Source organism: Equus caballus, chromosome 28, assembly GCF_041296265.1.
Source record: "Equus caballus isolate H_3958 breed thoroughbred chromosome 28, TB-T2T, whole genome shotgun sequence".
Classification (NCBI taxonomy): domain Eukaryota; kingdom Metazoa; phylum Chordata; class Mammalia; order Perissodactyla; family Equidae; genus Equus; species Equus caballus.
The window spans coordinates 28,688,949-28,715,840 of NC_091711.1; the positions used below are offsets into that span (position 1 = coordinate 28,688,949).

The window sequence follows — 26,892 nt, forward strand, 5'->3', positions numbered from 1 at the left end:
TAGTCATTGCTCCATTTGATAAACCTAAAGGATATTTTTCCCACCAGAGTTCTCAAGGGCAAAACTGTGCTTAACAAGAAGAGAAGTGTCAGTTTGCCACCCAGCAGTCGGAGTGTGGGGTGGCGGAGGTGGCAGGAAGGAGGCTGGCACAGGGAGGGGTTGGGGTCGGGAAGCTCAGTTCTGTTACTCAAGCAGAATTTTTGGGGGAACAGCATTTGTCAGCCTAATGAATCAGCTCCAGAATTCGGACTCCCCCCCAAGCCTTTAACAATCTAATACCTAACAACTATTAAAAGGTAATAATATTTGCTTAGAACCAAACGCCAAACTAACCAACACCCCCTCCTAGGAGTTACAGCAGAAATCACCAAATAAACCAACCTGGCTCCTGGCTTGACCTTTTAAAGAGTTCTTTTCATGAATGCCATCATTCTAAAAGACACGGTGAAACTGAATCACAGAAAATCGCAGAGCAACTAAAGTTATTCAGCAAGCACTGTGACCATGCCCAGAATTCACAAACAGGCCACACAAAGATGAGTGCAGGAAGGAGATAACAACATAGCCACTAGATGGTTTAGAAACTCAGCAAAGAACAACAGCACCAGAAATGAACTACGGAAAAGAAAGCTTATCCCAGGGTCAATGATTCCGCTACTTTCACCCTCCCAGAAACACTCACCAGAAATTTAACATCTCCCTCTCCAGTTACGATGGCATCTCCACACACATCTACGTCTTTGCTTCCCATCCCTTCTGCCATCTGGATGGCTTGCTGGGGACAGACTGTCAGGTAACTGGCATTCTGTTAAGGACGCAAGATCCCCAGGGTCTGACCAAAAGGCAACTCCAACCACTTCCCACTTAAAGCAGCTCTGCCATTCTCAGTTCCCTCTCTAAACTTCATGCTATTTTCTTCACATGCTATTTTCTTCCTCTTCCTACCTTACGAAAATTAATTCCCTAACAAGTTTTAGGCCCATTAAACCCCAAGCCTCATCTCCCATGGCTGTCAGCTGATTTAACTATGCTAACGCCATGCTTTTAGTAGGATTACCATCTCAACGGGCACAAACCATACTTCTAGGATACCCTTGACCTTTTCAGCACTTTCACCCACAGTTCTGAGCTAATTCTTTTACATAAATCACAGCCTCTACAAGGTTCACAGACAGTGCTAGAAGTAACCCAGGGACCACCTGTCACCTGATAGACGAAGACAATGACATTCAGAGAGGTGAGGTGGCTTGCTCAGGTGGCACAGGGGGAGTGTCACATGTCAGCCTGCCAGGATGGCTAGGAAGGACTGCCAGTCCTTACTGACGTCATCAGAAGTCAGAGGGACTCCGCAGTTCTATGGAACTTGTTTTACTGATCCTGAAACAAGTATATAAATGGAAGCAGTCCATGGAACAGCCTCAACTCCACATGGGTTCAAATACCTGAAAGTGTTACTGTTTTCCAATCATTACACCCAAATGGGCCAGGCCCAGTCTCCCCTCCTTGGTAAGCACCAGGCCACTTGACATTCTGGGTAGACCGCATAACTTCCTGGTCACTTGAGTCAATAAGAAATCATTTTACATAAAACTTCAATATCATATCTGATTCAAACTTTGCCCTCCCTCACCATGGGCCAGTCTTGGGGCTTAAAAAACCTACGCTGGCTGAGACAGGCTTGATCTCCATTTTGTCCTCTCCTGCTCTTACCCCAGGAGTAGGGGGGTGTAGGTGGTATGGTCAATCTTGGATGCCCCCTACCCCAAGCTCTACCTCCCTCATGCCCTTAGTTGGGGGGGAGGGTACAGAAGGAGGACGAGAGCCTCCTCCTTACCTGGCTCTGGCTGAATTCTCTCTGATAGTTGTCACTGCTTCTCAGGGTAACACTAACTTGGCCTCTGATGCCCTCTTGTGAGCAGGTGCCCCAGTCCGGGTTCTACTGTAAACCCGGGTGAGTTTTTTGGAGGGCTCTGCTAGGGTAGGGGGTGAGGTCCCCACTGCACAGTACCTGACGTGAGAAATATGGCTCTAGCTTAACTCCCTCCAAGCCCTACTGAGCCCTCCTAGCACATATGCCGCCCCTTGGGTGGGACACATGGGAGAGGGTATAAGCCTAGCCTCCGCCTGCAGGCCCGTCTGCATCACACATGTACATCCTTACCACAGGCTGCTCTGTGACTACTCCCGCTTTCTGCCAGGACATCTCCCTCCAGTTCTCTCTTTTTCAGCTCAGGTTGCTGCTACATGCATCTGCCTGCCAGAAGTTCAACTGTGGAAAGAGATGTCAGTTTCCCCTTCTGGCAGGCTCCCCCTCTCTGAACGAGCATTCCTCTTGGAACCCTTCTCACTAGGCTTGGTGTGTGTGGGGATGCACTCTCTCCTTTCCCTTGGGAAGGGAGGAACAGCCTCAGCTCTTTCCACAGTGGCTCAGACAATTCTCTGCCCTTCCCTGGCACCAACCTTCTGCCTATCTGCATAGACAGCCGACTGTGGCAGGACAGGACTCACTATCTCTTGGTAAATCTTGAACAGGGTATCTGGGTCCATTATTGGCAGCTTTTTATTTAGAATGTGCAGTACTTAGTACCTATGGGAAATTTCCCACTTAGCATCCTGTTATACGAACATATCTTCCAATAGTCACAGAAAGTTACCAGAGAGTTAAGGAGGGAAGAGAAGGTCTTATGCCATACTCATTTTATTTAAAAAAAATCCATATAAAAATTTTCTCAATGAAGAAAAAAATCCCATCTCGAGCCATAGACACTGAAGAAGGTTCATACGTGGCTTATACGGTCATGCACTGCATAATGAGTCAACAACAGGCCATATATTTACACAATGGTGTCATAAGGTTAGTACCATGTAGGCTGGGTGTGTGGTAGGCTATACCATATGGATTTGTGTAAATACACCCTATAATGTTTGCACAACGACGAAATCATCTAACAATGCATTTCTCAGAATATGTCCCTGTCGTTAAGCAATGCATGACTGTATACATTTTAAACAAGTTACAATAATAATTTTTCACTTATAAGCTATGTTTTAAAAAAAGTAAAATCTCTATAATTTCCAATAATTATGTGACTCAATACAAATGGTGAAAAGTCAGACTTTTAAAACAGAGTTTAGGGGCCAGACCCGTGGCCAAGTGGTTAAGTTTGTGCACTCTGCTTTGGAGGCCCAGCGTTCGGATCCTGGGCGCAGACATGGCACCACTCATTAGGCCATGTTGAGGCAGCGTCCCACATGCCACAACTAGAGGGACCCACAACTAGAATATACAACTATGTACTGGGGGGATTGGGGAGAAAAAAAAGCAGGAAAAAAAAAAGAAGAAGATTGGCAACAGTTGTTAGCTCAGGTGTCAATCTCCAAAAAAAACCAAAAGAAACCCAGAGTTTAGGGCCTGGCCCTGTGGTTGAGTGGTTAAACTTCTGAGTGCTCTGCTTTGGTGGCCCAGGTTTGTGAGTTCAGATCTCGGGTGCGGACCTACTTTACTCATCAGCCATGCTCTAGAGGCAATCCACATACAAAAAATAGAGGAAGATTTGGGGCTGGCCTGGTTGTGTAGTGGTTAAGTTACCTTGTTCTGCTTTGGTGGCCCAGGGTTCACTGGTTTGGATCCTGGGCACAGACCTACACACGACTTATCAAGCCATGCTGTGGCAGGTGTCCCACATATAAAGTAGAGGAAGATGGGCATGGATGTTAGTTCAGGGCCAATCTTCCTCAAAAAAGAAAAAATAGGGAAGATTGGCAATGGATGTTAGCTCAGGGTGAATCTTCCTCGCCAAAAAAAAAAGAGTTTAAAATAAAGGCAGTTAATTGTGTTTTACTTATAAAGATTGTTAAAGGAAAAGCTGATACATTTCAGATAGTACAGTCATTCTGTTGTCAGCAAATAATTATCAGGCTCAGAACACAGTAATTTAAGGTGGGCCAGCTATAACTGGTGACTTCATAATATGAAATGGCTCTTCTTCCAGACATGTGGTTATTAGGCTAAGGGCTGGAAAGAATTTTTTAAATGCAAAAGAGTTTCCACTACGGAATTTCATTATATTTATGAAGATAACCTTTCAGGGTACAACATTATTGAAGTACTGAGTGTTGAAAAGTTTTGAGAAAGAAAATACCAATGACAAAGTCTCATCTGGGGTCCAAATTCCTAGAACAGTAGAGATTTAAATCTAAGTTTTAAGTAAGCTTTAGAAACTCTTCATCTGTAAAGAATAATGATAGTTCTTGACCTACTTATTTCATCAGGTTGTTGTGCAGCTCATGTTAAGTTTCATGAGAGAGGGAACTTTTTCACAGCTAAATTCCTAGGACCTAGAACACAGAAGGCCACCACACATATTTACTGAATGAATGGAATCATAGAATGTGTTCAAAATTTCTTGGCAAATGGTAAAGCACTAGAGGAACATTAATGACTGTTATTCGTCATCATTTGGTCCACTTTGTTCTTACCACTTAGGTCTTCAGTAAACTATGTCACTGCTGACACATTTCTGTTAAATGCACTGGAAATTAACCTTGCAGACTTCTCATTAGAAAAATGCTCATTTTTTTTGAGGAAGGCTGAAAAAGGGCTGCCAACTTTGTTGAAGAGAGAAGGAACATTTGTAATCATCATACTTTTATGTTAAAGGGCTGCTTGGTGAGAGCTTGGAAACAATTCTGTAAAAGGATGTTAACACCCCTTTGCAATTTCATTTGCTTATTAATTTTCTCTCCATCCCTTTCCCACACATACTGCAAAGGCTAATTTAGTTTAGCCAAACCTGAATTATGATGAAATCCAAGTAAATAGAGGTTAAGTAAAGATACAGTAGTCTTATAACTGAGATATAATCAATAATTTAATGTTTATTTCTTTGATGATAAAGTTAATACACATTTCAGGGTGTATAATTTTATCTTCTGTTGAGCCCTCTTTCCCGACCCTGGAAGTGTTTTCTTAAAATACGGCCCACATCTGTTCTTGTTACCATCATGTATCTCAGGTTACCATGAATTCAGTTTGGAAAAGACAACACATTTGCATTCAAATCTAATAACAAAATAGAAAGCATATTACTCATCTTCAAAGTTCTCCTCCTAAAGGTAGACTTCTTTTTTGCTCGACTGGTAGCAATCCAGTAATTTACTATAACTTCTTTCTCTATCATCATCTGTTTTTTCCTTCTTTACTGGAGCATTCTCAAAAAGTACTCTAACTTCTTCTATTAAATTCAAACAAACCCATTCCCTTAACCCAACGTGCTCTTTGAGCCCCTGCTCAACTTGTGTCCTTCTTTAAGAAGCCAAAGTCCCCAAGAGACGTATGTACTTCCCAGGAGGTGTCTACATGGTCTCCACTTTCTCTTTTCCTGTCCTCATCTGAGCCCACGCTACTGAAACTGCTTTTCTCGGTAACCTCCACTCTGCCAAATCCAACTTTCCATTTTCCTTGACCTCCCAGACACACTTGACCACTCCTTCCATTTCTTAGCCTCCTTTGCTGGTTCCTATGATCTGATCATGCTCTGATCCCCAGAGCATCAGTCTTCAATTGTTTTCCCTTCACTGGCTTCGCTAGGTGGTCTCATCCAGTCCTGACTCCCAAATTTGTATCTTCAGCCCTGACCTCTCCTCTGAACTCCAGACTCGGATTACAGCTGCCTTCTTGACACTACTTTGATGATTAATAGGCATCTTAACCTTACATTTATTTCCCCAAACCAAGCTCCTGATTACCTTCCCTTCCCTATAAACTTTCTTATCTCAGCAAACGGCAACCCCCATCTTCCAGTTAGAGTCATCCTTTTGCTCACCTTTCACATTCAACCCAGCAGCAAGTCCTAGTGAATCTACCTAAAATCTTCTCCCCTCCTATCACTCCCTGGTCCAAGCCACTACCTTTTCTCACTTGGATTATTCCATTAGCTTCCATACTGGTTTCACTGCTTTCCTCCTTGCTCCCTTAGTACTTATTCTCAATATAAAAGCCAAAACGATCCATCTAAACTGAAAGCCAGATCATGCTGCTCTGCTCCATTTAACTCAGAAGGAAACTCAGAGTCCGAATAACGGCCGGCACGAATCTCCAGCCTCTGGCACCCATCCCAGCCTTGCCTCTCTGCCCTCCTCTCCTATTGCTCTTCCTCTTGCTTACTCAGTTCTGGACAGCAAAGTACACTCTAGCTTCAAAGCCTCTGCATTTGTTTCCCCTTCTGCCTGAAATGTTCTTTCTCTAGACACTTCAGGACCAGCTCCCTCACTTCCTTCAGGTTCTACTCCAATGTCACCTTCTCAGAGAAGCCTTCCCCAAGCACCCCAGCATATTATATCCAAACGAAGTCTATCCTTTCCACACCGCAAGCCTTTCTTTCAAGCAGAAATTGAAAATTTGAAAAAACTTTAGACCACAGGAACCTGTCCCACTGGCACCCTGACATTCATTCAAAGATGAAATACTACGCATCTACTGGGTGCAAGGCATGGGTCACAAAGTGAGTAGGGATCAGCCCTGCTTTCAGTCAATGTTTACAGAATAGGGATTGTACGGACACAATCTTTTGTCCATTGTCAGGACCAGAAGTAAACTGGGACTGAGAGGCTGATGGCAGGTCTTGGAACAGAGCAAGCTGACAATAGCTCCATCTACTCAATACCACCAATTAGGCTCTGCAAACCTTCCGGGAGTCTGCCGGTGCTGTGCAGCTAGTTTAATAAAGAAACTTGTAGGAACAGAGCCCTCCGGTCAGATTCTCTCAGAGATGAAATTTTCTGCCTTGTTCTAGCCCTGAAAACAAAAAAAAGCTTTTCCTTTGTTTCCCCTATGTTTGTCATAACTCTTTCATACTTCAGGGTGTTCAGAATTGGACCAGAAAGAATCCAATGAGAAATAGGAAAGGTTCAGGTGAAAGCTAAAGGAATAATGAAGTCCATTCTTTCTCTTGGATGACAGTGCTTCTAAAATAAAACAAAAACAAACTTGAAGAGCGGACAAAACAGCTTCAAAGGCAAAAGAAAAAAGGGCCTTGGAACAAAGGAAGCCTCGGTCAGCAGCCAGCACGCTCGGCGGCTCCTTGAGCAGAGACTCAAATGAGATGAGATCTGTCAAAGGATGGAGTCAAACAAATTTAGTTCAGTCAAGGCATAATGCACTGAACACCTCGTATGCATCTTTTCTTCCAGCAGTGACATCCCAGCGGCCTCGTCTTCCCTGAGCACTAACAAAACCCTGCCTGGAAATCAGAAAATCAGAAGCTTTTGTCTTTCCCAAGTTACCCAGAGGCCACAGGCCGGCACCCTATCATTTCTTCTGTCCCACTGTTGTAGACACCAGAACAATCCTCTTTCTCTCCTCTCAAGTGAGTTCTGTGATTCCTACATGGCCCTCTAACTGTATGTGATTCTTCTCTTCAACTACACTATGGACGTCTCAAGTTCAGGGTTTATGACCACTGACCCCTTTTATAAAAAGTTTCAGATTATTTTATTTGCAGGGAATGCTGAACTCAAGAAAATGCTGCTTCCCATCATTTCTCCACTTTTCTGAAGAGCAGTCCTCTCAAACCTTCGTGATCATGACCTTCCTCGTGTCTATGGGGAAATGCTTGGATGGATCAGTAATCACCCACTGGAAGTGAAAAGTCAGGCCAACAGTTGTTTCTCCATGTGTGACCTGCTACTGCTGGTGTCAGCATTAATCAATCCAGCAAAAGTGGGAGGAAGTAAACACCACATTGGGTCCTATCATAAGTACACTGGCATGATATAAATTCTGAAAACATCGGTTGCGTGCCCAAATTTACAGCTTTCCCTCCATCCCTCCCTCCCACTCTCCTTCCTTCCCTGCTTCCCTTCCCTCCTTTGTTTCTCCCTCCCTTCCTTCCTTGTTCCTCTTTCTTCCCTCCCTCCCTTTCTTCCTCCTTCTCTTTTTCCTCCCTCCCTTTCTCCCTCCCTCCCTCCATTCCTCCCTCCCTTCAACTTTCTTCCCTCCCTCCCTTCCTTCCTTCTTTCATTGTTAACGCTGATTCTGGTACTGATAGCACATAAAATAAGCCCTCGGCTGCCAAAGTAGAAGAGAACTATAGGCTATGTGATTCCTGTTATTCATTTGTAGACATAATATACAACCTGCATTCCCTAATATGACAGTTGTAACCCTAAATGACATTACACAATTATTTATGAAATCTCTTTGCAGGAAAAAAATAGAGCAGAGAAAAAAAAAACAGAACACTGTCTGTGCAATCCAGATCCTATTGTACAGCTCTCCAGGTTCTCTAGATGTTGCAGGGAATTTAAGTCAATTGGTATCATGCTGTTTATTGCAATATGGGCTATTTTACTTGTTTTACCTCAAAGGTTGGATGCCACCACTACTGATACAGACATTTTTCAGGACCACTGAAAAGCATAAATATTAATAACCCATTCAGAAAAGCAGTGATCAACTCTTTATCATAACATGAATTGCTGCAAAGAAACTCGATTTTGCAAAGTAATATTATTCTTTGCCTGTAACATGTCTTTAAAATATATACCATATTCCTTTCATGTAAACTGAGGCTGTCATTTTCTTTATTTAAACCCATTTATTAACTATATGCTCAACATTGCTTCCTGCCTCTGGTAAAAAAGATGCATCATACAAGACCATTCATTCAATGATATTTATCGAGACCCCACTGTTTCCTCATTTCATCCTTATAGAAAATATGGAAAAACAAGGTCTAGTTGAATGATCATCTTGAAGGATGCCAATCTAAGAGGTCTCTGGTAGAAGGCTACACAGTTTTTCCCTCAGTTTTGCCTTGTTCAACAATGAAATCAATACAACGGAGAATTTACTGGAAAGGCATGCTTTTTAAGGTAAGCTTTTTAAGTTAGCACATTACATAGTTGGGGAGTATCATTGATCTACTGAGGGTTGACCAAGTTTTAAAAAGATATTGATAAACTAGGATTATGGGACAAATCACTTGACAAAACTGTTTTAGCTGGAAAGGGATAATGTAAATGTAAAATCCTGCATTGTTTAAACACACACATACACACACACACACAGAACACTACTGGGGGCTGAGAAGGGAGGCATGGCTCATGGCCGCTGATATTGACAAAGGCTGCGGAGTTTTCATGAAGAAAAGCTCAGTAAGAATTAACGATGTTAATGTCATTAAGCATGAACATCAACGAAGCAGATGTGCCCAGAGTGGCAGAATGAGGATGCTGTGCAGCCTATATCCCACTTCTCAGAATGATATTGGCAAAGAGCTGAATATGGTTAATAGAGTGAGGGGAAGACATCAAATTATCTTTAGTCAAAGAACTATTCTCAGCAATAGGGAGCAGATTTATTCTTCATACTTTCAGAAGACAGCATTAGCTAACTATGTAGGAGTTTTAGGAAGGCTTATTTCAATTCAATATATGGCAAAAGTTCTATCAATTAGAACTTTTCCAGTGATGACGGGGCTGCCTCACAAAGTGGGGGCTACCTTTCCAGTGACAAGTTTAAGCAGAAAATTGTGGCTGTCTATTAAGGATGTACTAGCAGGGGTGCTGCATCAAGACACAGGACTGGATATATTTTCTGGCCGCTTTCTACCCTAAAATTCTCTGCTTCTCTTTAACAGAAGCATAGAAGAATCTTCTAGCCATTAACACATATAGAGAATGCAAGTTACTGCAAATTTTTGTGATGCTGCATTAAAACCTTGTTAAGATAGAGACCCATACAGAAAGGGGGTCACATCTCACAATTGTTTACAAGAAGCCATTGTTTGCTACCTCTGATTTGTAGAGAATGAAAAGTTGGATGTGATGAGCAAAGGATTTTCGTCAAACACAATGTTTATCCATGCTACCTTAGAGGTTTAATTCTCTACTAACCTTGCATTTACATAAGGTATTAGTTATTATTAATAGAATTTGTCAAAGGACTTGAAAATTACACTGGGGCCTTTTGCGGTTCTAGAATTTTTAGAATGTGTCATGTCTGCTGGTACCCAGTTTGTAGAGAGAGCCCAGGGTGTTCATTCACACAGTGGTTAAAGAGCAGGCTGTGAAGCTAGACTGCCTGGGTTCAAATCCTGGTTCTACTTCTTACAATCTGTGACCTGTGGGTAAGCAACATAAACTCTCTGTGCCTCAATTTTCTCATTATAAAGTTGTATTAATCAGTGCTGGCTCTAACAATGATGATAATGAACTAACTATTCCATCTAAGCTAGGCAGGTAATATGCTAATGTTCCAGGTAGTTTATTTCTCCAAAAGATTTGAGACCATCCAAATTTGTGTCTAATCTGGAGTCCTAGAAACCTATGGTTTTGTGGTACCTATAACCTTGTGTAAAGTAATCTGATCAACAAGTATTTATAAAATGTTTATTATAAGGAATTAAAAACTGATGAAGGAAGGTCAGGCCTTGCCCCTACATAACCAACATACACTTTACTATAAGAGAAAATAAAGTATTTTAACATAAAAGATAATAACATATTTTGATATATGCTAACTCATAATATTTAAGAGTATTTAAGTATGGGTATCATCCATAAATCTTTCTGAAGAGCTCCAATGTTAATTAGGTTATATCAGAGATAGAAACTTCTTGTACAGTGTTTGCATTCTCAAGAACTATTCCTTTCATATCAGTGGAGAGGTATGAGTTTGGGCTTATAAGCTATAAAATAGAAATCGTTTTGTAAAACATAGCTAAATATTACGAGCTTTATTTAAAATGCAATGATTCCAAGTTACATTGAAAAAGGACAGCGTAACAGAAAACTAGAAGTTCTCTCAAAATAATAATTTCTAAAACAACCCAAACATATACCTTTATAGTTTGTAAACTACTTTGACAACTACTACTTGTGCCTCACAACAATGATGTGAGGTGGGCATTAATCTCACTTTAGGGAGAGAAAACTAAGGCTCTGAGTAGCTAAGGCTTGTTCAAGGTTACAGAGGTAACAGCTATCAGAGATGGGATTTTTTTTAAAAGATTTTATTTTTCCTTTTTCTCCCCAAAGCCCCCCAGTACATAGTTGTATATTTTTAGTTGTGGGTCCTTTTAGTTGTGGCATGTGGGACACAGTCTCAGCATGGCTTGATGAGCGGTCCATGTCTGCACCCAGGATCTCAACTGGCGAAACCCTGGGCGGCTGAAGCAGAGCGCTCGAACTTAACCACTCTGCCACGGGGCCGGCCCCCAGAGATGGGATTTTTAACCCTGATCTCATTACTTCAAATCTAGAATTTTAAAAAAGCTCATCAAATTAAGTATGAAAAAATGAGATCAATACCCACATGATATAACAATTATCTGTCAGACATTCTCAGAATTTGAAAGTCAAAGTGGGTGCCCACTGTTGCTATTTCTGCCTGCCTAGAAACCATTCCTGTTTCTGGTCATGGCACTCTGATTGTCTATGGGAGGAGCTCCCTTCCGACCCCTCCGTCCATGTGGTTCAGGTGGAGCTAAAATCACCTGCAGGCATGTGACCTATGCCTGGCTAATCACATCACACACACACACACACACATATCACACACCCACATCCGCATCCACACACACACACCACCTGCAGGCATGTGACCTATGCCTAGCTAATCACATCACACCCACACCCACACCCTCACACACACACACACACTCCTTTATGATTAGCTCAGAGCAGATAAAGGATCAAAACCAGGCTGATCTGAAACAATGGGTCTCCATCCTGGGACTTTTTGGGGAACTCTTGGAAAGATAAGCCCTCTTTCTTGTAGGTTCCAGTCGAACAGGGATTGGACTTGAAACTCCCCTCATGTAGAGAAAGCCTATTTGGGAAAAGAGCCAACCAGAGGAAAGCAGAGCCAAGACATGAAGAGCTGGAGAGTGAGACATCATACGAGCACCTGGATCCAGGTCTACCTGGATTTTGCAATGAAATGATTCAAATACATGCCTCTTTCTTCATAAGACATCTTGAGTTGGATTTTTGTTACCTGCATGCATACAGAGGAGTCCCTATTGATATATTACTTTAGTCATATACAAATGGAATTAACTGAGACAGGACCGCATAATCAGTCCCATTTCCTCTAGACATTAAAAAATCTTCCCTTTATTTTATTTTTTACGCTAGAAAAAAGAAATGCAAGAGGGAGAAGGAGAATAAGAGACTTCTCCTGCCCTTGAAAATAAATCAAGGTCAGGTTATAATAGCCAAAACTCTGACCTGAAGACCCAAGAACTGAACTGAATATAATGAGAAACATTCCAAAAATTTAATAAGTGGAAAAATAGCCTGGTGTGCCTCTTTGTGAACAAGCTGCTCAATGTCAGCAAGCCTAAGGCAACACTAAATATCACAAGGTCAATTCCACTGAAATAGGGTTTTTATGTATCATCAGATTTCTTATTTATTCAGTTGAAAATAGGATCTTTTCTATCGATGTTTTTGAAGAAACCCGTGGTCTGGGTTTAATTGGAAATATTTACCTTGGTCTAGTACCAGCACGTGGAGGGAAGATGGAGCCATTGGAGCTTTCTAGCAAAATGAATGGAAGTGTCTAGGTCTGACCGGGGTCTGTCAGAACATATTCCTCGTCCTATAATCTGCCTCCTTGATGGACTTGACAGAGAATGAAAGAATCGAGACTTGTAAGATGAGTATCAAAACCTAAAAACGAACCCATCTGAGTGATTCTCCCACTTCTTCCCCTCATTCTAAGACCAATGGACAGGATGGACAGTAACGCTTCAATGTTGCCTGAAAGACACTAATCATATTGAAGTTTTCAACCCCAAAATTATCACAGGGAGAGCAGTGTATATTTTGAGAAGAGGCAATTAACTGTCCATATTAATAAACAAATTGTACAACACATCAGGTTTAAATTCCAAGTATGAAACCAACGTTTTTCACTTTTGCTTGGTATAATGCCTTGGGGAATAGTGGGCTGGCGATCCAGAGTTCCTGGCTTGAAACAGGGCACAGATCTCATCAACATGCCAAGTTATCTTTGAAGCTGGTGTGTCAGCTTGTCAACTCGACAAGCTGTCAAATTGGAAGCTCCTGATAGAAGAGCTTACTGAGTTTATTCTTAACTTTCTTATTTTGGTTATATATTGTCTGTCTGTGCTTAAGTATTAGGAGTTGCTCTTTAGATCTTCACGGAAGAAAATTTTGAAGTTATGGACAGGCTGAGCCTTTCTGAGTAGTGGCTAGGTGATGAAAATCTAAATTAAAAACTAGCCACTAACTTATGGGCATTTAAAAAAATCTGATGTAACACAGTAGTAAGAAAACTTGTTTAGTTTTGGGGAAAAAAAATCACCTTGTAAAATGCTGTTTCTTTCAACATAGTTGTGCTACTTTCTGAAGGCTGATTCTGTAAGTTCCCCTAATGCCAGAGCAGCGGACAGGATTTCTAGGAACAAGAGGCTTTCTCTCCCAGGGAAAGTATAAAAGAATAAATTACTATCTTCTCTCTTTCCCAGAGATGGCTAAGCATTGGCCTCATCACTTTTTGGGATATCAATGCTTCTCTAGCTAAGAATTTTTGTGCTGTATATTTCAAACAAGTTCTAAATTTCATTAAAGGAAAAAATAATCCTTTCTTTCTCACTTAATGTTTTATCTTACTATGTTACAATAATATATTATTGTAAGATACCCTTTGCTCCATACTTTTGTAACCTGAATTTGCACAGAACTATTCCACATCCTCTGCTTTCCCTGGCTTTGTCATCATTGCATGGATCCCTTCTCCATCATGATAGATGCTCCTTGGCAGGCTTCATATTTATACAATTAAATTAATAACGAGGAAAATTCTAATTCCATTCTCAACATACACTGTAAGCACAGATAACACTGGAACAAAAAGATGGTCTTTATAGAACGCTACAACCATCTGACCACTGACTTTTCTAATAATACCTTTGTTATTAATTGGCCCCCTGATGAAATCAGCAACCTTTGAGTTAGTGACTGACAGGTGATATATCTGAATTGATGGTCATCTCATCTACATACATATATATATGTACATCTATAAACAGTGATTTACAGTTTAGAATACACTTTCACATAAATTATCTTATCTGATACACACAAACCTGAAAGGCAGGCTTTATCCACATTTTAAAGACAAGGAAACTGAAGTTCAGAGAAACTGCATGACTTGGTACGGGTCACACAGCCAGAAAGAAACCAAATCAGAACTCCAACTGAAGAAGCCACTAACAGCATTCACTCTTTGGAGAAATCCCACAGGCAAGAACTTCTCTGTATATGCAGTAAACCCCACATCTCCCTACAGAGCTTTTCAGAAACATGGGAGAAGGGCGGAGTTCTACCAAGACATGCAGGGAGGGTCCCCACTAAAAGGATCAATGAATAAACACTGCAGTTTTGCATTTAAAGGGTTTTATGCTGATAACCATGAGCTGACTCACCAAGTTTCCACTAAACTACTAGTGATTTTATCCTCGTTCCGCTTGCTGTGCCTATATAAGTGTCATCTACTGTAGCATATGGGAAATTAGTATTTGTTGAACCAGAATCATTTTAAAACAGAGGCAGCCCAGAGGGTAACAGGAGCCACAGAGGAACCAGGATATGGTCAGGCAGACAGAGCATGGGGCCAGGCTTGCCACAGACCAGCCATGAGGCAAAGCACTCACTCCCCTGGCCTTCCTTGAGCATCGAATGGGCTGTTGTGAGGATTAAACAAGATTCTGCACATGGCACCCCCGGCACGGATCTGGCCATGGCAGGGCTTCTATAGGGCTCAGTTCCCATATGTCTTCCTTTAACAATATCAAAAGAACGAACATTTGTAGAACTAATATAATACATAAAATGCTTTCAAATAAAGAAGTAATTGACCTAGTCATACTGATGAAGTAAAACTGAGAAATACGAGACTTTCAACCGAAATAAGTTCAACTGAATCAACTTTCTAATGATTTAGAAGCAATTTAGACAAAGCTTTCATATTGCCCCCGGCAAGTTCTGGTTTGGTTTCTTCCAGGCTGTGTGACCTGCACCAAGTCAAGTGGTTTCTCAGTTTCCTTGTCTTTAAATGTGGAGACTGCCTGCTTCTCAGGTTCCTGTGCATCAGATAAGGTAACTGCCCCAGGCAATACTGATATTTTTATTAAGATGGGAGCATTTAAAACACAAGGACTTCTACATTATGGATTTCCCTCATTAATATTGAGGTAAAGTTTGCACAAAGATATGTATTTCTCTTGCTGTTGGGAGTCTTTGTTATTTTGTGAAAACAGAAGTATTATTTCATTTTTCCATAAGTATTTTCTGTTTGGAGAATGTGGTCCCGTTACTGAACCAAAGTGGGGTTCACCTCTGGGCGAGTTAAATGACAGGCGGTAGTTGTCTCAAAAAGTAAAGTATATTTGCAGCAAATAGGAGACCATGTGGAATCATTTCCAAAGTCATGGCCTCCTTAAACAAAGGGAAAGAGGGACATTTATTTCGGATGGGGAATGAATATTCCAAGCGGAGAGGTGGGTATTTGCTTGTGCAGGCTCAGTTGGAAAACATGCTTCCACGTACACTGCAGGTTACATAATAAGGCCTAAGCTCCTCCTGGAGAGACCTTAGTATCAAAAATAAGGCAAAGGTCAGAGGCACAGCTCCTGTGGTGAGGCTTGGCCTGGTTCAGGGTGGCTGGTGATTGCATCTCCTTAATATAACAAAAGGAAGAAAACAATTTGGAAAAATAGTTAAATGCTTCTAAATCCACCTTGAGTTCCTTGGGGTAACCAGTCAGTGACAGTCCTTAAACTTTATTAATTCCATTACTCTCTCTTAGTGTTCATTTTAAGAGTACTTGGACTTCTCCTAAATATCATTCAAGAAAATTTCTAAAGATTGTGGTTAGGCTCTAAATCCTGGAAGTATTTTTCCTCCTTCTGATATACTTCCCATATTCTCATTTACTATCTCTTCTCTACAGAACTCAGGTTTAAAAGCTGATCTGCCATGTGCTACACGCACATGAATAGTTGTGTAGGATGCCTTGTTTGTGCTAAAATGAGATAACAGATGTGAAAGTCCTTTGAAAATTTAAAAGCTTTATATGCATTCAGGTATTATGCCACAAATGCAAATGCCACATTTATTTATTAGGGGTACGGAAATATGGGAGCATTTCAGAACTTCAGAGCAAAGGAGTCCAATTTAGAATTATAGGCTGGAAAAGCTATTTTCAGCATGATAAGAAGCCTATTGTTTAGATGCGTTTATATCATTACATTCTGTGGTTTAAAAAATGTTATTAGCATTGAACTCAATTTTGTCTCTCACATATTCATTTAAGACAATTTGATGCCAGAATATTGCTTATATCAGAATAAAAGGAAACAGCCACAATATTTAACATCCTCTGTATTCCAAGACAGGTATTTTTAATATTGGTTCAAATTAAAAACAAGTAATTAAACACCAACCTCACTGTTACTTTTAAAAAATATTTGCCAACAAACAAACGTAATGGGTAGAATGGACATTAAATTTATCTCAGTTGAACTCTAAGCACTGGTTTTTCCAAGTTAAGCAAAGCACTTCCAAACGTCTGTTGAGCAGACTTGAAGACGGCAACACTCCTTTGAATTACTGCAACCACCAAGAACTTAAGGTTTCTGGCCCACAGCTAGAATTCCAAATCACTCTGGTGGGGGCTCTGCTAAATGTGAAAAAGTAGAGGGGTGTCTGAGAACACGGATCTGCCCTGGTGATTTTCGCTTAACTGCATTTTCCCTTCTTTTAATAAGTAAGAGTCTGAAGACGGACGTCGGTGGCTTAATGAGAAACAGACTGCTGGGCGAGCATTAGCCAAGCTACAGTAAGCCCCTTGGGAGAAACCCCTTGGGAAAGAACCTCAGGGACTGAGCTCCTGGTTGGAAGGAGGTGTGACCAGTTGCTCGCTTTTAGGAATTTTAATTGTTCATTCAAGTTTTTAGGAAGACTCAACTTCATTGGCTGAGCACATAACTTCGGGGAAGAATGTGGTCTAGAGAGAGAATGACAGGTTGTTAAAAAAGCAAACAGATTTTAAAAATTATTGCAGCATATGACCAAAAAAATGAAGAATAAGAAAAACAACTGACTGGTGGAAAAATCACATAAATAAAACCGTTCCAAAACAAAATCACTGAGTATTTCATATTTTGACAGGTTAAAGCTTTGAAATGGCACTATTTTTAAAAGGTGTGCATTCATTTCTCTACTATCTTTGGCATTTCTAGACTAGGAAACATTCTCAAGACAAACAAATAAAAAACTGCAATTAATACAACCTAGAGTTGCAATCCCAGACTGGCTTTTTCTTATTGATTAGATTCCTGTAGTGCCGTCTCCTATTTTCTCTGCAGCAAAAGCGCTGTATTGAGCAGCAGGATTTTAGAAAGCTTCTAATAAGCTCCCGGTTGCTGATGGAGGCGTATGTCCACATCAGTCACTGGATCATAGTGAACAGCACAGGTAAGTTATCACATTCACGCATACCCTCCATTGCTCACCACATCCCATCTCCCTGTTTATCTCACTTTTTCTGCTTTTGGGCCTTTCTCACCTGGCCAGATACAAGGTCATTCCATTTTCTCAAGGGCGAGACAATTCCTGAAAGGGATGCATTTTGATAGGAGTGACAGAAAAAAGATTCAGGCTATTCAAGAGGTACTACTGCCCCTAGCTTTTGAATCTCAACGAGAAAGTAAGAGAGCAATCTTGCCAGAGTACCTCTGAGGCTTCATACACAGGCAGTGGAGTAATTAATTTCCTCTTTGAAAAACCTGTACTATGTGGAGAAATTTCGTAAATTATATGAGCAGCTCAGATAGGTGATTCTGTTCTTGAAGTTGGCACAGTTGATAACACCTAATGCTCATTAACAAACTCCTCCCTTACCCAGCGAAGAGCAGGGTTCAGAAAAGACCCAGTTTGTATTAATATATAAAGACAAATGGCTCAAGGGTAAAACAAACCACATCTCTGAAATGCCGTCACTAGAGAAATTTAACTACGTATGTGATCCACCCATGCTAACAAACAGCAGAAATACATGAACGGTGTGGGGAAAAAGCTTTCAGCCTCTTTATTTAAAAGAACGTCAGTGAAAACAGTAATAAGGATTAAGACACAATACTTAACAAGAGAGAAAGGGAAAATTATTCTTTTCTTGTCTCTCCTACATTTTTCATCTCCCTTGAATAAAATGTTCTCCATAATCCCAACATTGCCATTCCCTGCGCAAAGAACACTGAGAACCATTTAATACTGAAGGAGCTGAAAGGAGACGCAGTATCCTAGAACCTCTCTCTCCAGGGCATTTGCAGGCAGAACAGCCATGGTTTCCAGAACATTCTCTTCACATTTTTCTTTCGTGAGCAGCAGCACAGAATGTTTACCAAAGGCTTTTAAAAACAGAATCTCACCAAACAGTTGAGAAAAATATTTAACAACCAAGGCAAAGCAATTACAGTCGAATTTTCACCTCGAGATTCTCATCTTAGGTGTGGGAGGCAGAGAGAAGCCTCTTAACACGTCAGTCTGAACCTAGAATGAGGATGAAAAGAGTTGATTCTGCCAATAGTTGTCAACAAATCCATATCTTTGAATCTCAGGGTAAAACTGCAGAGCTGGCTGCCCATCTGAATGTGCTTTAAGAATAGTGCTACTGTTTGGTTAAGGCTGGATCAAGTTTCTGAGCAGTGATCAGAGGACAGGCTAGACATCTATCTGATGTCTCTCTGCGGACAGGGCAGACATGGACATCTAGACCAAAATCATGGAGAGGTCTGAGCATGACAGATCTCTCTTTTCCGTTATTTGTGTCAGGCAGCATCACCATTTTCAATTACTCGAGGTGACAATATGAAATGATGCAGCTCATCCCAGTAGTACAATTCTATAGAAATGTGTCAACTCGGGAGGAAATTAACAACTTGAGGAGTTAATACTTCCTCCCGACTTCTGCCCTGTCATCCAACCAATTCATAAAATTTACATTTTATAATCTAGACTTTTATTATTCATTTTCATTATGATTTGATTCTTACACAGTATTATTCCCTTTAGGGCAAAGACTTTCTGGTTGCAATGAGATCAGACATAATTTCTTCAGTAAGGATGGATAACAAGGATCTGTGTATACATTCCATTCCCAGAAAAGTCTGTTTCAGTTTAGTTCAAGTGAGTAGGGAACGAAAGCCAAGGCATAAAATAGTAAAATTTCAGTTAGGTGTGGACAACAGGCATTCATTGTAAGCTACTGTTCAATATTAGAATGCATTACTTGACATGGGTGAAAGGTAAAAATATCACAGAGGCTCTTAACACCTTACCTGGGCCATCTGCCTCTCCAGTTTTGATCGGGGAATATCCTCAAAGTAGTTTTCATTTCTTCTCCTCCTCGCATCGCCCTGCATGATAATGTGAGGAACGTCTAGGGAGCCACCAGTGGTGTAAGTGCTTTGGCTAAGTGATGGAGACAACTGAGGAGGAGTGTGATTACCACTGGGTTCCTGAATGGAAATACATCATGAAATAAATACCATGTTCTTGTGGCTAACCTTTGGTTTCAAAATTGTGAAATACTGACAAGACAAACTGTGGGGGTGGGGTGTCATTTTTGAATCAACTGCCAAGGAATGGATGACATTCCACCATTTTATTAATGGCATGATCTAGTCAATACTTTTTCTCCAAAGTATTTCAGGTCAAAGGTTTAAAGTACAAAGAATCAGGCTGTTTTCTTAAACCAGCACTATGGATGATCTCAAGAGAGAGGCACACATATGCTGGGCATCCCTGACACCATCACGTGTGCTTCTAAGGGAAGGAACTGAGTCTTCATGGGACAGAATGTCCTCACCATGGTAGATGCCATGATGAGAAAGGTAAAATGGGAACCAATGGGTCTTGACAGTCCACCAAAGAGTGGTCTGACAATCAGGCAGGGAAGAGGACACAGTGAGGACACAGAATGTCACATGTACAGATAGAGCAATGCCTATAACGACAGAGGATGCTTTTCAACAGCAAAAATGACTCAAGCTGAGGGAAGCTGGTCAGAAGTAAGACAAGGGGTGGCAGAGAGCTGGGCTCTAGTGTTCGCAAGGAAGAGGAGGACTGGGTCATGCCGACTCTCCAGGCCACTTCTCTCTGGATGCTCTGGACCTCCCTCGACAGATTAAGGTCCTGCGCTTTCTCTTAGGAATCTCTGTCTTTGATCATTCTGTTGTTCCCCTAAATCTCTTCCAGGGAGCCAGGGCGAGAGGTTCATAAGGAGAAGGGGAGTAGAATAAGTAGCAGAAAATTACTCCTCTAAGGAGTCTTTTTAGGATGGTTACACTGATGCTGCCTATGTCTCCCTCCCCTGTTGTAAAGCAAAATAAAGGCAAGACAACAATCCTGTTCTAGGCTCACTTCCCCTAAATTTACTTGAAGCTCCTCTTATTGATGGGAAAAAAAACAGGTCCTATTTCTACTTTCACTGCTCCCAAAGCCCAACTAGCCTCCAAATATCCCAGTGTATCCCAGTTACCCCAGTAAGCAATTTTCCTCATGGCTCCCTCCTGCGACCAATTCTCTTGCATTCCCTGAAATCTTTGTGTATTTTCTTGTCCTTTAAAATGGAATCAGACTCAAAGTCTTATTTTTGGGCCTCTCCAGCCCAACCCTCTTCTTGTATGGACAGGAGTGATGCTGTCTGCTCAAGTTCACTGATAAGAGTGAAGTTCACATTCTACTGCATGTCATCGCTGGTGGTTACTTCAAAGTACCATGCTTGTGTTCATTTATTATCACTACCTTTTCTGACACTTGCAGAAAGGGAACCAGAAGCAAGCAAGTGCAGGGCTAAATAGAACAGAGTTGGATCTCTCCAACTGGTCAGGGAGATTCCAGCTTTACGATAAATTTTCGAAAAGTTCTTATGGGCCCCATGAAATCCAGTGACTGCCAGCTACTCCTTCCTGCCGCCATTTTGCCTGGTAATCATCTCTCTTGTTTTCTCTTTCTCTCTGCTCTTTCCTCCCTGCCCTCCTTCCCCTTACACTATATTTCCCTCTTCCTTTGGGCTTTCTCCCTAGTTTGTCTGCCCCATAATTCTAAAACATAGCTGACATAGTTTATTAAATAAACTTCTAGATTCTCTATTCTTAATTTTGAAGTGGGTAAAGCTGAATAATATTTACTTTGAAAACAGAAGACCCTGAGGTTAATTTCAAATTGATCTTTACTTAACTGTGGTCCTTGGTCGATTTTCTTTCTGTGGGTTTGAGGAGTTTGACAGAAAACTCATTTCCTCTCTCCTGGTGTAGATGGGAGTGTGGGATGGGAGTAGCGGGAGTGGTTCCTTAAAGGTGATGGTCTGTCAGATGTGTATCTAAATCTCAAAAATATGTATTTAACCAATCGAGAAAAATAAATCTTATCTTATAAAACCCAATCAAAAGTGAGATTGTTTTTTATACAGATAAGGTAAGCTCCATGGAAAACAGCCTGTACTTCCTGATCCATTGCTTCAGCCATTTTATTTTATTGCACAAAATAATTTTGAGGATAAGAGTGGGGAACAACCCCTGTGAACACACTAGGCACTTACCCTGAGGGTGATGGACCGAGGCGGCTTCTGTGGTGGATCGTCGTGCAGCCTGTCTCCCAGAGATGCCAAAATACGTTTCCTGTGGCCAATCAAACTGATTTTTAAAACCTGAAATGACATATATTTGGGTTAAATGTTTCATTTGAGAAAAATAATTTTTTTTTCTGCTGAGAAAGATTAGCCCTCAGTTAACAGCTGTTGCCAATCTTCCTCTTTTTTTGCTTGAGGAAGATTAGCCCTGAGCTAATACCTGTGCCAATCTTCCTCCACTGTACATGTGGGTTGCTGCCACACCATGGCTGACGACTGGTGTAGGTCTGTGCCTGGGATCTGAACCCATGAACACAGGCTGCTGAAGCAGAGCACACAGAACTTAACCACTACACCATGGGGCTGGCCCCTGAGAAAAATAATTTTTATACATCCTAAAAGATGAAGGAGTGAAAAGAGATCTGTGCAAAGTTACCGCTGAACCGTGAGAGATGTGGTATGAAATCAGTGTGACCCCTCGAGTCCAGAAAGATGGGAATAGCCTGGAGAAAGGCTAGAGTGGCTGAGTAGTGGGAGCAGAAAGAGAAAGAGAGACAGTGTTCCCTTTACTCATGCGGCCCTAGAGTCCCATTCTCTACTCAGCAGCCACAAGACATTTCAAAAGGATCAGTCAAGTCTTACCCCTGACCAGTTGAAAACTCTCCAATAGCTTCCTATTGCTCTTAGAATAAATCGGAGTTCTGACCTGGCCTCAAGGCCCAACCGGGCTGGTTGTTCTGTCTTTCTGTGTGTCCCTGCCTCTCTCCCCTCCATTCAGGATGCTCACTCACACAAGTCTTCTCTATTCCTTGAACATTCCATGCTCATTCTTGCCTTGTGGCCTCTATGCCTCTTCATTCATCTGCCTGGAATGCTCCCTGCAAAATCTTCAAATGACACCTTCTCATCGTTCCGATATGGCTCAAGTGGTGTCTTCTCACAAAAGCCTTCCCCCACCTCCTCACTGAAAGAACTGTGCCCTCAACCCCCGTCACGCTCTACCCTGTGAGCCTCTTTTTATCATGCTCTGAAGTAACTTTATTTCCAGATGTAGTGTTTGTGTACCCCTCTCCCCCAGGGCAGCTTCCCTAGAGCGAGGCCCCTGGTATATCTTTATCACTATTATTTCCCAAATGCCTAAAGCAATGCTTGAAATAATAGGGGTTCAATGAATATGAAAGAACAAATGTTAATCTAGATAAAAGTTGCAAACAAGGGTTAGAATCAAGTGCTGCCTACTTGGAGGAGACTCAGAGTCTCCCAGGCTGGGATTTTGAGTCCGACAGTACTGCAAAGGGCACACTGTAGAAGAGATGACACAGAGAACCAAGACTTGCAAAGAGCCTCAGTCCCCACCCCTTCAGGAGCTTTCCAAATGCTACCCCTCCTTTTCAATCCTCCCAACACTCCTTTCTGGAAGGGGTGCTTCTTGCTTTACAGATGAAGAGACTGAGGTTCAGAGAGGCCAAATTGCCTATCCAAGAGCTAGTATGTGGTGGCTCTGGGATTTCAATCAGGTATACCATTTCCAAAGCTTGTTCTACTCCAAGGGAAACTGCAAAGTTTGAGCATAACTCCAAATATTACTGACTTTTTTTTTTTTTTTTTTAAGATTTTATTTTTTCCTTTTTCTCCCCAAAGCCCCCCGGTACATTGTTGTGTATTCTTCGTTGTGGGTTCTTCTAGTTGTGGCATGTGGGACACTGCCTCAGCGTGGTCTGATGAGCAGTGCCATGTCCGCGCCCAGGATTTGAACTGACGAAACACTGGGCCACCTGCAGCGGAGTGCGCGAACTTAACCACTCGGCCACGGGGCCAGCCCCCAAATATTACTGACTTTTTAAAACAACATATTATAAATCCATTCTTAAAAAATGTATTTATCCCTTCCCTGCCCATGTGTAGTTCCAGGATATAACCACTCTTGTTGAGTAATTAGTTCCCAAAGTATACTAGCCGTTGTGTAAATGATTTTTGTTAAAAGTCTTTCTTTCCAAGTTTTAAGGGGCATTTCTTTGGCACTCATCTCATGCCACCTTGAATTTTTTTTGCCTATTTATCAGTTAGCCTATTGGGCTTTCTGCCTAAATTGATTTAGATTTTAAACTAGCATTATGCTTTACGCCTTTTATATCCACTCTCTGACCCATGTCTGTCGATGACTGGATGGTAAATGTTAATCAACGTGAATGTCCACATGCACCACGCTCCTATGATGTATAAACCCTCCCCTGCCCAAGCTGAAGCATCCTCATCTTTGCAGTTTGTTTTCAGAAAGCAGCTCTCTGTGCCGCTGATCATTTTGGTTGACTTTCTCTGAAACTTCTCCTACCCTAGCACAACTGCTTAAGGTTCGTTGAACAAACTGCTCACCGGAGTCCAGATGTAAGTGAACCAGGGCTTTACATTCGAGCAGGATACTGTTTTCTTCTTTTAGTTCTCCTTTGAAAAGGCCCTTTCTAAGCACACTTGATTTTTGGCTTGCCTTTTCGCTACAGTAGGAATAACTAGGGACCAAAATATATACTGACTGTAAAATCTCTTAATTTTGTTACAGCTGATAGTTCAAAGCCCGTTAATCTAAGAAGGATGGTTTGAATTATTTCTCCCTAAACTCCTTATCTTACAGTTGTCCATGCAGAAGGCTGTCTGCCATCCTTCTGCCCACTCATATAGCCCTGTGTTATCTTTCTGCATTTATATGAGCCAGCTTGGCATTTCACTACCTGGAGGAGCTTGGGTAGTTTTGCCAATCTGGAATTTCGCCATATACTCCTTCATTCAGATGATTTATAAATATGCCAAATAAGCGTGATCCCAGTGCTGATTACTTGCAGGCAACATTGTTTATATGATCCAGAGAAATGCCCTTAAATTCCTGTATGATTTCTCTTTTTTTTATGAGGAAGATTGGCCCTGAGCTAACATCTGTTGCCGTTCTTCCTCTTTTTGTTTTGAGGAAGATTGTTGCTGAGCTAACATCTATGCCAATTTTCCTCTATTTTATGTTGGATGCGGCCACAGCATGGTTGACAAGTGGCAGTAGGTCTGCACCTGGGATCTGAACATGCAAACCCTGGGTCGCCAAAGCAGGGCGTGCAAACTTAACCACTATGCCACCAGGCCAGCTCCCTATTTCTCTTTTTTGAAGGCATCAAGATCAAACAATTCCCTCATTGCAGAAAAATATAGCATTAACCTTTTCAAGTGTATTTTACAAGTCAAAAAGCACTATATTTTATTTCCTTTCATTCTCATTCTCAATTACTTTGCCAAAGGCTTCTATCAGACATAAATTGCTCCTGTGAAATCCCTACTGCCTTCAGGGATTGTAGGTAACCGGACCTGATGCTGATGGTGCTACCTTAGGCCCCTGAGTCCTGCTAAGAAATGTTTTTATAGTAATAAAGACATTCAAAATTATATTGACAAATAACTGCGGTAAAACTGAGCTGGTGTAACCTCCATTGCTGCTTTTGGTTTACTCTACCACGAGTCAACTTTGGGTGAGTTACCTGACTTCTCTGATCTCCAGTTTTCTCACCTGTAAAGTGAGGAAGTTAATGCCAGTCTCAAATGTTGTTGGGAGGATGAAAAGTGAAGTTGTGAGAATACCAGCGGAATGCCTGGCACATAGGCAATGCATCCTTCACGGTGTGCTTATCTCAGCTAATGGGCGCTAAGGATGCACGGAAATCCTGACCCAGAGAAACAAGGTCATAAAGTTCATCATGTCAAACAAATATGCTGGTGCTTTGCTTGAAGAGATTTGGCTAAACTTGGAAAAGCCCTCATTGAAGTGACAGGGAGTGGGAGGAACGGGTCTGGTTTCTAGCTATTAGTTTAATACTAGACCAAATCTAAAAGAACGTATGTTATTCTCCCATGCACACCATTACATCTCCAATTAAAGGAGGCTAGCTGAGGAATTCCTCTACCCTGGAGCTTCAGTACTGCCTCCTCCACAGAACTACCCAGAAAAGAGTGCATAGATAGATAATGTACAAATTAACACAGAGTGATGATTTGTGTCAAGAACATTTGGGTAACTCATTTATTAGCAATGATCCCATATCACAGAAGATACTGATGATAACTACCATTTATTGAACATTTGCTATGTTCTAGATGTGCTAGAAACTGTGCCAAGTGCATCTGTGTATAAATATCTCATTGAATCCTTACAATAACATTATCATTCTCATTTTAGAGATGCAAAACCTGAGACTCAGAAATACTGAGCAACTTGTCTAAGGTCACATTGCTAGCAGGTATCATGGTTAGGATCTGCACCTGATTCTTTTTGTGTGCGTGAGGAAGATTGGCCCTGAGCTAACATCTGTTGCCAATCTTCCCTCTTTTTGCTTGAGGAAGATTCACCCTGAGCTACCATCTGTGCCAATCTTCCTCTATTTTATGTGGGATGCCACCACAGTGTGGTTTGACAAGTGGGGCTAGGTTGGCGCCTGGGATCCGAACCTGTGAACCCTAGGCCACCGAAGCAAAGTGCATGAACTTTATCACTATACCACCTGGCCGGCCCCCTGCACCTGATTCTTAACCTGTTCTTTACCACTCAGCATGCTCTTCTTGCTATTAACCTCTATACCATTTGGCGTTAGCTACACTATTGATTACACCATTATGATGCTTCTTAAGATTTTTTTTTTTTTTAAGATTTTATTTTTCCTTTTTCTCCCCAAAGCCCCCCGGTACATAGTTGTGTATTTTTAGCTGTGGGTCCTTCCAGTTGTGGTATGTGGGATGCTGCCTCAGCATGGCCTGATGAGCAGTGCCGTGTCTGCACCCAGGATTCAAATCAGCGAAACCCTGGGCTGCCCAAAGTGGAGCGTGTGAACTCAACCAATTGGCTACAGGGCTGGCTCCAAGATGGTTCTTTTTATTTCGAGTTTTCATGTTTAAAACATTTATATTGGGTCTTGACCATCTGAAAACATTAAATAATACAGCCTCAGTTTTGGACAAGGCTCAGAGCAGTGTTAAGCTACAGGCCAAAAGATCTCAGGTAGTTACCTTGCAGAATTCCCTGTGAAATGCATATATTGACAAATGATAGGAAATCCTGGTCAACCCAAGAGTTAATCCAAGTTGGCTAACAGTAGATGGTAGGGAGGGTGACATTTGGCTTTACAACTCCCAAATCGACAATAAGAAATCCAATTGGCAAGACAATAACAGAGAATATTCCAAAGAAAGACAGTTCT

The 26,892-nt window shown here is 41.5% G+C and overlaps 1 protein-coding gene across 50 annotated transcripts in view; it reads right to left on the reverse strand.

The window, feature by feature from the left end:
• ANKS1B (ankyrin repeat and sterile alpha motif domain containing 1B) overlaps nucleotides 1–26,892 on the reverse strand; it is a 1,028,420-nt gene that overhangs the window by 54,622 nt on the left and 946,906 nt on the right. For 37 of the 50 annotated variants that reach the window (XR_011433608.1, XR_011433612.1, XR_011433607.1 and 34 more), the window contains 2 exons: nucleotides 21,638–21,745; nucleotides 19,374–19,553 (listed from right to left, as the gene is read on the reverse strand). Coding sequence is in view for 39 of the 50 variants with exons in the window: in XM_070254099.1 (XP_070110200.1) it covers nucleotides 19,374–19,553; nucleotides 21,638–21,745 (288 nt within the window). In the remaining 11 variants the exon portion in view is untranslated. Of the gene's footprint in view, nucleotides 1–682; nucleotides 860–18,101; nucleotides 18,586–19,373; nucleotides 19,554–21,637; nucleotides 21,746–26,892 lie in introns of those variants that run through there. The other 13 variants (XM_070254098.1, XM_070254100.1, XM_070254097.1 and 10 more) reach the window with 4 other exon arrangements.